Source organism: Eurypyga helias, unplaced genomic scaffold (assembly GCF_000690775.1).
Source record: "Eurypyga helias isolate BGI_N326 unplaced genomic scaffold, ASM69077v1 scaffold20603, whole genome shotgun sequence".
NCBI classification, from domain to species: Eukaryota; Metazoa; Chordata; class Aves; order Eurypygiformes; family Eurypygidae; genus Eurypyga; species Eurypyga helias.
The window spans coordinates 3,825-13,379 of NW_010240836.1; the positions used below are offsets into that span (position 1 = coordinate 3,825).

The 9,555-nt window shown below is 48.2% G+C and overlaps 1 protein-coding gene across 1 annotated transcript; it reads left to right on the forward strand.

Moving 5' to 3' along the window:
- The first annotated feature begins 1,304 nt into the window (after nucleotides 1-1,304).
- Nucleotides 1,305-9,125, forward strand: ATF1 (activating transcription factor 1). The gene is made up of 7 exons (XM_010148580.1): nucleotides 1,305-1,355; nucleotides 3,229-3,357; nucleotides 4,776-4,876; nucleotides 6,855-6,985; nucleotides 7,817-7,996; nucleotides 8,088-8,247; nucleotides 8,636-9,125. Exons 2-7 carry the CDS (start codon nucleotides 3,229-3,231, stop codon nucleotides 8,778-8,780), a joined length of 846 nt encoding a protein of 281 aa, XP_010146882.1. The 5' UTR covers nucleotides 1,305-1,355; the 3' UTR covers nucleotides 8,781-9,125.
- Nucleotides 9,126-9,555: the final 430 nt, after the last annotated feature.

Sequence of the window (9,555 nt, forward strand, 5' to 3'; positions counted from 1 at the left end):
GAATTGGGTTGTGTTTACAAACCAGGATGTTGGGAAGCTGAATCCCGTGTTGGAGAACGTTTGTTCTGTGCTGTGCAGGGCCCGGTTTCGTGTATCTCCAAACCATTGCTGTCTCATCAGTTTGCCCTCCAGAAATCCCTGTTTTACTAACTTATTTGGGGAGTTCTGCCACGGGACTCCTCAGATGAGTAAGGATTGCAAGAACAAGGTTCTGGTCTGGTGTACAGTGACTTTTTACCCTCTGAGTATACGTCAGGCTGCAAGAGCTGTGGTTTATCTCAGTAAGGAAAAATCAATGACTCACATTTCCACAGAAAGAAATGTAATTTCCAGTCTCATAGCAACTGTCCTTTCAACAGTTTCAAACCTTCTGTGACAAAATGTTTAACACTCACTGATCATCTTCTAATGCTCTAGGCTGGTCCACCCACTCACCCCGCCTCAAAAGCATGCGTTTCTACATCACCGAATCCCCCGGTATTGGAGGGGGGGATGCTGTCAAGACACGTTGAAGAGTTAAATATAAATTCTTCGGCATGAGGGAAGTGTTACTGGCTGTATTAGATGGAGACAGTGACTTCTGCAGGGTTTAAAACTCAAAACTCTTCTCTCGGCTTTGATTTTAAAACCCTGTTTAGTTCTTACACACCCTCAGATGTGTTAAATAGGTTTGGCTGGTAGCTTGGGTAAAACCTTTTATTTTCCTTGGAGCAAGCTGTTCTTTAGTAAAAGTGCTTCATCTGGGTTTTCTTCCTACATCTCATGACTTCGTTTTCACTGGACCCCAGGAAATTCAGTAGATACATTTGACAGCAAACTGCAGCACGGGGTAGGTCTGACCTGTGACAGAGCATTGGACTGTGGGGGTTCTCAGGGCGAAACGGGACTCGTCTCCTCTTCCGAAACAGGGGTTCGTGCTGCTCTGGGCTCTGAGGCCTCGAGAGGCAGCGTGCTGGGTGCTGTGCTCGACCTGCCCGAACCCCAGGGCAAGTGGAAAGCTCCCCCCGTGTCTCCCCTGTCGTCCCCATGAGAAGGTGTAACGATGCTCGGGGTATCGTAGGGGGAGTGACAAAGCATGCTGGGCTGTTCCATAGCAGAAAGTGACATCGAAGGACAAAGAGCGAAGTAAAAATGTCCCAGGAAGGCTAAAAGCACCACATGCTGAGCTTCTCTCCAGGAGTGGAAGTTGGGCACCTGTCTGCTGTTCAAATTGATCATTAACTGAATTCGACTCGTTACTTTTCTTGTAGCTGGTTGTGGCCGAGGTGCACGAGCGCAGCGGTAACAGGTCAGTGGCATCAGCTGTACAAGGTACAACCCTGCGGACAGCTTAGCCCTCTCGTATTGCTCAACAGGTAGAGCCGGGGCCAGATCTCAGCAAACAGTCGTGGTGCTTAAGAGCCATTTTTGTGGACTACAAACCACATTAATTCTTGAGTTTTAGAAACACAGAGAAGAAACACCGGAAGAAGGTTGAGAAAAATGTGCTCGTTGGTTGACGGACGACACGAAAGGAATAAAATTTGGGTTCCAAAGACCAAAATTAATTGTCCTGCTTGCACAGTGCAGAAATGCAGCCCAGCGTTGTTGTTGGGTTGCACGTCCTCTGGCATTGTCACCGACCTGACGTGCGGAAGCTGCTTTGTATTGGGCCGAGGCCTAACTTTCATTTCTTCAGAAGCGGCATTTGCAGCTCCTTTTTAGTAACAGCGATCCTGGGTGCTCAGCACCGTGGAGACACTTGGATTTCAGCCCAACGTGAAAGTATTTAATGCAGTAAATCATCTGAAGTTGGAAATTTGACATCCTCACCCTGAGGTAATGTCACTCTCAAAGCTGTATCCTGAATTCCTCACGATTCGGCTTCCTGCATCCCAAGGAGTGTCGCCAGGTGAAGTCTGCTGCCACGGAGCCGGCCTGTGGGACAGTGAGGTCGTGCAGCTCGTCTGCTGGTTACCCCGTGGAGGCTGTTTAGATTCTGGTGCGAAACTGAGATACCTGCAGAAGGCAGAGGCAGGGTGGAGTGTCAGGCAGCATCCTGGGCTTTGCCTACGGGCTGTTCTTGTACGAAGCTCCCGGTGACCTGTAGTGCTGCGGCAGTGGTATTAAACGGAGAAGTAGCTGTGTGAGTTTTAACGGTCCTTCCATCTTTTCATAGATTGCAGATTAATCAAGTCGTGAAGAAATGTTGGGAGGAAGCCGGTTGCCTCTGCCTGTAACTCAGTTCTTAAGTGCAAAGGCTCACGCAAGTTCAAAATCTGGTAGAACGTAAAGAGCATTTTAGAGTGGGGTGGCAGTAGTAATTAACTTCTTTGCCAAGTAAACCTCGGTTGCAGCCACCACATTTATTGAAATTGCTAGTTTGAAAACATTAACAAACAGAGGCCATCGCCTTTGTCGCTCCCCCTGTGCAGAGCTTGCACACCGGGTCTTAACTTCTTCCTCCTTTCTTTCAGTTCCAGCTCTCGTGCCTTGAACTTTCTGAGTAGGTTGGTCGGCTCTTGCTGTGCTTAACTCTTGTGATCTCTTCTCTGTGAGATCTTTGAACCACGGCCATGTGCTGGTTGCTTAAAAAAAAAATCCGAGGACACCAAATATGTGCGTTGTTGATGGTACTTTCTGCATCACTTCAGGACTCTTGGTCCAATCTGTCCTGAGCCCTCGGGCTTGTTGATCATTTCACCTTGATTCAGATTTTAGGGCCCCGAACTCCTGTTAACGTCAGTGTCAATTAAGGCTACTTTGTAGGCGCTTTTATTTCTGCTTAACTATGTCTAAGACGCTCTTAAAATGGAATCAAAACTTCAGTGAACTGCCACAGATGTAGGGCTTTATCTGTGCGTGGGGCTGGTGTTACACGAAAGCAGTTGTGCTCGCTTCGGCTCGGCGCGTCATGCTGGAGAAGTCTGCGTCCTGGGGTCCCTCCAGCCTCCTTCCTGGGGTCCCTCCAGCCTCCATCATGGGGGTTCCTTCAGAGCTGTGTGTGTTTGTCTCAGTGTTTTAACCTTTTGCACGTAATGCTACGTATTTGATTTCTCCCCTCACACAGGTCACATAAGGAACGGGTTCAGCCTTTGCCGTATGCAGATACAGATCTCAAAATTACACATTTTAAAGGTTGCCTTCCTTGACTTATTTAGACTTAAAAGAAGCTTCTGTGACTGCATGTTTTCCTCCGTGCATATTTCTGGATACCGTTTTTGTTAACGATTCTCTGGTTTGTTGTAGATGTCTCTAAGAGGTCCTGCTCCCCTGACGGTCGTTCAGCTTCCTGGAGAACAAGTCCAGGTCCAGGGAGTCATTCAGACGGCTCAATCCTCCTCTGTAATCCACTCGCCCCAGGTGCAGACCGTGCAGGTAACGACCGTGGCTGTTAAACCACCACAAATCCCGTGTTCTGTACGTGAAGAGGCTTGTAAAGGCTTGTCTGACTCGGCTCTTCCTGGCCCTGCTGCAGGAGCCAGCGAGCAGTCTGGTGACGGTGTTTTGGGGATACATTGTTCTTAATGCTGAAATTATTTGTAGTGCTAAAGCTGCCCTTGGAGTTGAAACGAAGCTACTTGACATCGCCTCCCTGCATAAAAAACCAACCCACAGCTCTTTAATTGGTGCTGTAAACAGGTTTTAATACCCAATTAAGGCAGGTATAGGACAGGCCAGTGAGGATGATGCGTGTTTGGACAAGGTGGACCCAAGCGACGGTGGGTGAACTGACTGCCGACCTCGCGCGCGCTGTAACTCCGTGTCCGCGGCACCGAAGCGCTCTGCTTGTGTCTCACTCGTTTGCCATGTGATTTTTGGACGAGCCACTTCAGAGAGGTGCCCTGGGGAGTTCACAGTCGAGTCTGTCGCTGCTTCGTTTAGTTCCGGGCTGCCCTCTGGACAGCACGGTGTTGGGGTTACACTGAAATGACTGCTCGAGTCAGCTGAAGGACAGGGAGGACTGTACTAAAAAGCATTAACCTGTCACTCCTCTTTGCACGGCGCTCGTCTGTCCGACGTTAAATTGATAAACCATGAAAAGTAAACCCCTGATGCGTTTTCAGCTGTCGTCGTTCTGTGACATCAGCTCGTGGGAAGGAAAACACGTTTCTCTTTAGTCAGTTGTTGACTCGAGTCTCCGCTAATCCCTTCCCTGCCATCGTGTTCTGGTTGCAGGGTCCCCACTGACTCTATTCTTTCATTCTTTTCTGTAACTTATGAACCTTGTGGCCTTGGTGCTCGGGGGGGAGACAAAAGCAGTACCTGAGCGGCTTTTCTGCACAGTTGATAGTAGGTTGCTCTTTTTGTCTCTGTAGCAGCAGTTAAGTGAGAAGTGCTTTTCCCAGAGCCACGTGCATTCTTCTTGACTTCTTGTTGCTGGCACACAGATAAGTACAAATGAATGTTCTGCTAGCTTCTGTTTAATAAGGAGCATCAGAGAGAAAAATAACACTTGCCAACTGCATGAGGAGACAGTGGAAGAGAAAGTTCTAGATAATACTTGGTGTATTTAGTCCCTGATACGCTGCTGCCTTGAATTTTATTGGCATTTGGCTCATATTCTGTCCAACAAAACACCTTAGGATCTTAGAGAACACCTTAGGACCTTCCTAATGTAACAGGCTTTGATAATTGCTGGAAATAATGGATAGTGAAACTAGAAACCCACCGGTTCTTCTCTTTTGTGATTAGCTGGAATTGTGTCGTTTTCATGCAGCTTTAGCTCATATGCCGTTACAATGTGTAATCTCTTCTGGATTGTGCCGGGTAACCACCTGGAATGTGTTTTTTAGGTATCTTCATTGTCTGAGAGTGAAGATTCTCAGGACTCGTCAGACAGCATAGGCTCTTCACAGAAAGCTCGAGGCATCTTAGCTCGTCGTCCATCTTACCGGTAAGTGCTACCTGCAACTTGGATTTGAAACCAAAAGAGCAGCTTCTTTCAATTGCTTCATCTGTTCTGCCCACCCCTAAGTTGGTTTCTTCCACGTGAAGGGCGCCGTGGATCTGTTTGCACAGGAAGCGCTCTGAGGGTGCTGTGTGAGCTGTCACTTGCTGCAAGAGGCCTTTGGCTTAGGTGGAGATGAGCTTCGACATGGCATCGTGTAAAAAAAACTTTTACTCAGTCACCTCATTTTACTGAAACAAGGAGTGTAGTCAACTGCCACTTCCCAGCTTTGCAAATAACAGATTTGTTAGAAACAGAACACAAATGTTAATATTTTTTACGATCGTGTTCTGAAAATTTTAAAAGGCAGTTTGGGAACCTGCCTGGTGCTCCTGACAGCTGTTACTGTTCCTCCTTTTGCCTCTGCTTTTCCTACTGAGAATGTTTGATTCGGAGGGCTGTAGCTCACCCTGAATTACCTACCAGAACAAATAATTTAGGAGGAATTTTATTATTTTGCACGCAGTCAAAAATGGTGATCGTAGATCTAGAATCACAGAACCATGGAATGGTTTGGGTGGGAAGGGAACTTAAAGATAAACCCCCCTGCCATGGGCAGGGACACCTTCCATAGCCCAGGTTGTTCCAAGCCTCATCCAACCTGGCCTTGGACACTCCCAGGGATGGGGCATCCACAGCTTCTCTGGGAACCTGTCCCAGTGCTCCCACCCTCTGCGGGAAGAATTCCTTCCTGATATCTAATCTAAACCTCCTCACTTTCAATTTAAACCTGTCACCCCTTGTCCTGTCACTCCCTGCCCTTGGAAAAAGTCCCCCCCCAGCTTCATGTAGCCCCCCCAGGCACTGGAAGGCTGCAGTAAGTTCTCCCCGGAGCTTCCCTTCTCCAGGCTGAACCCCCCAACTCTCCCAGCCTGTCCCCACGGCAGAGGGGCTCCAGCCCTCGGAGCATCTCCGTGGCCTCCTCTGGACTCGCTCCAACCGGTCTATATCCTTCTGATGTTGAGGGCCCCAGAGCTGGATGCTGTGATGGGAAAGAGCAATTCTGAATCATCGGTTACTGTAGCCAGGGTAGGAAAATGCGAGCTGTGGGCAGAGCTGCTGTGGGAGGAGTGTTTAGCCGTGCAGGTTTGGGATCAGGAGCTGTCAGTGCTGCTTTTTTCTTCAGAGAAGAGCCTCTCCTTCATCACTGGGCTTGGGGTAAATGCGCAGAATTCATCCTTCCATCGGTGCTGCTTTCACAGGGGATTGTTACGTGGGACACGGGTCGTTTGAGAAGCTGTGCAGGAGCTGAAGTAAATGCAGGAGAGAGATGAAAAGTCTCCCTGTGCACTGCAAGAAAGATTGTACTGTTAAACTTTTCTATAGTAACTTCCTTCTTGGTTTGTTCTGACACCAGCCAGAGCAACCCGGGTTTAATTGGATATACAGAGCCTGTTCTTGAAGAGGGTCAAGTCGTAAAGCAGAAAAATCTCTTCATAGGCCAGTTACATATCCCTGGAAACATTTGTGGTGGCAGCTCTGATGCAGCTTTTACTGAAATGAAACGGTGCAGCTGCAGGGGTAGTTTTCAGCACCTCATTTTTCTGGACCTTCCTGGAAGCTGCTGTAGGTGGTGCTGGTTTCCCCTTACCGCTCCAAACTCCTAAGGCTTCGAGAGGCTGAGGAGTGAAGATCTGGAGTTGGTGCTGATTGCACAAGCGCATCCTTTCTAAGTGGGTAGCTGGCTTGAATTGCTCTTGGCTTATAAAACGATGTACATAACAACCAGACTACATAAACTACGGCAGTGTAATTACTGACAGTTTGAGGCAGTCGCCTCATACACGTTGGTGTTAATTCGATGAACTGTTGCACATCAGAACTGTGGTGTTTACATCTCTAATACCGAACCGGGGGAGTGGTTTGTTGCAGTCATTTGTCCCTGGTGTTAGAGCTGATAAAGGACACTGTTTTTTTTTAATAGGAAAATTTTGAAAGATCTTTCTTCTGAAGATACTTGTGACAGAAAAGGAGATGAGGAGAGTCCCGGCGTCTCTACCGTTACGTCTATGTCCGTCCCCACGCCGATCTACCAGACAAGCACTGGACAGTACAGTACGTTACACCAATAGGGCCCAACTGGACGTGGTTTTCTATTCAGCTTGCCTCAAACTACAGATTTTGTTACATATTTGACTAAGATGAAACTCAAACAGTTTGGTTGTTTGTCTGACAGTGAGGTTAGCACTGTTATTCCGAGGGAAAGACTGGTGTAAAGACTCCAGAAAAACTCAGTGCTTCGGTATCGTAATTTCTGCACGTCAGGTCGTTCAGAGGATGTTGTTACGAAATACACAGCAGTCTTCTAGTGTTCAGTCTAGCCCAGAGTGTAAAATTGGTGAAGACAATGTTAGTTCTGTCATAGGGCGCAGCAAAAGATGTTCCTGTGGTGACAGGAGGTGGCAGAATGCAGGATTTACTCCTTTGCTTTTACCCCCTGGTATTCCTTGTGCTTGCACACCAAAGAGCTGCCTGCTCCAGGAGCTGGAGCACCCGCTCTTCACCCAGCTTCTCCGAGCTGGGTTCATATCGCTGTTTCTCACTTCCCCTCCACCCCTCAGCCTGGTGGGATTTCTGCCCCTAAATCCATTTCCCAGAGGAGCCCCCAGCTGTGGGTCGGGGGTGCTGGTATCTGGCACGGGGCAGTCCCACACCTCCCGGGGGCCACCCCTGCAGCTCCCCCCGGGGCCAGCACCTCGCTGCTTGCACCCAGAACGGTTAGTCAGAACCCAGCAGCAAGATGTGATAGTTGAAAACGATGGAAGAAAAAAGGCTTTTGGTATTTTTCAGCCCTGGGAACAGCTGCACAGCCCACAGACTCACCTTTGGCTCTGTGTTACAACCTACAGCCACAAATTCTGTTGCACTTGTTGCTTTCTCTTTAAGTTGCCATTGCTGCAAACGGCCTCCAGCTGGCCAGCCCCGGGGCAGATGGCGTGCAGGGTCTGCAGACGCTAACGATGACGAATGCTGGCGGTGCTCAGCCCGGGACAACGATACTGCAGTACGCACAGACGTCAGACGGTCAACAGATACTTGTACCCAGCAACCAGGTGGTAGTGCAGAGTGAGTACGCCTTGCGGAACGGTGAGAAATACCCCTCGCTAACGACCACCGTTCTAACGCCGCCACGTTTGGATGTCTGTTCTCGCCACAGCCGCGTCGGGAGACATGCAGACGTACCAGATCCGCACCACGCCAACCACCACGTCCCTGCCTCAGACCGTGGTGATGACGTCTCCCGTCACTCTGACCTCACAGACGAGTAAGACGGATGACCCGCAGCTGAAACGAGAAATCAGGCTGATGAAGAACAGGTATGTAAGCGCACGTGGGCTGCTTTGACTTGGTCATGTCCTGAAGTACGTCTTCAAAGGACAAATGTTTAGCATCTGGAGAGCCAAATTTACCGATTGTGCCATGGGTATGGTGCACTGCAACCAAAACCCTTGGAAATCCTGCCCGAAACACGCTGCTGCACGTTGTGTCTCAGGCGACTCGGAGGAGAGGAGTTGGTTTTTCTCCGCAGGCCGAGCGCCGCGTGTGTTTGCAGGTTCCGCTGCATGTCGTGCTCTCCACCGAGCCGCGTGCACTGCCCAGCTTGTTCCGTTCGCATGCCAGCTCGTATCACTCAGAACCGTAACATCCTCGGGTAGACACATCTCACACCTAAACCAAACCATGGTTTCTGCATGTCTGTTCCAGAGAAGCTGCTCGAGAATGCCGTCGAAAGAAAAAGGAGTATGTTAAATGCCTGGAAAACCGAGTTGCGGTCCTGGAAAATCAGAACAAAACTCTAATTGAAGAGCTAAAAACTTTGAAAGATCTTTACTGTCATAAAAGTGTGTAAGAAAAGAAGGTAAAACTTTTGTGGACTGTTCAAATTTCAGAGGAGAATTTTTTTTTTTTATACTGAATTTTTTAAACTAGATGAAAGGTCAAAAAAGAAACTTTTCTACCTAGATTTCACAAAATAAAGACTACATAGATTTTATTTACAACGTGTTGGTGACAAAGTACAAAAAGGAAACGAGAAAACCCCTCACCAAAATCCCTGCTGGCACAACTGGAAACGTAATAAAGTCAAGACTGCGTTTGCGATAAAAGGACAGTCACGTGTCACGAGGCAGGTGATGAGAATATCCTCCAGCATTCCCACAAATACCTCTTGCAGTGGAGGCAATATTGGGTTACAGTTCAGATGTGGGTGACGTGGAATCCTTGCCGTAGTTGATGTTATTAGTAACATTTATAACCAGTATATGTTTTGATTTCTTACTTTTTCAATCCTTTTTCTGTCAGTTATTTGTATGTAAATATTTTTATTTTAACCTGTAAGTTCTTATTTACAGGTGCAGATGATAAAAAAAGCTATTCCTTTGCTAGAGGTATAAATTATGTTTATCTTTCTCAGCTGACAGTTTAAAAAGTTGGAGGGTTTTTTCAGCGTTTGCCGTGTTTACCAGCTTTGGGAGGGATGTGCAGGAAGCGGCGAGAGGCCTAGTCCTGACAATGTCGAGGCACGCGCAATTCGGTGTTGGCTTCTCTTGAGAGGGTCCGACACGTCCGGCTGTTTTCAGGTTCAGTGGGGTAGGAGGAGTGCTGGTGAGCCAGAGCTGAAGAGC

What these genes read in the sequence shown, in the direction of transcription:
- ATF1 (XM_010148580.1), top strand. Translation starts at nt 3,229, where the DNA reads ATGTCTCTAAGAGGTCCTGCTCCCCTGACGGTCGTTCAGCTTCCTGGA. An exon ending in CCCAGGTGCAGACCGTGCAG is followed by an intron (nt 3,358 to 4,775) that starts GTAACGACCGTG and finishes TGTGTTTTTTAG; the next exon opens with GTATCTTCATTGTCTGAGAG. An exon ending in GCTCGTCGTCCATCTTACCG is followed by an intron (nt 4,877 to 6,854) that starts GTAAGTGCTACC and finishes TTTTTTTAATAG; the next exon opens with GAAAATTTTGAAAGATCTTT.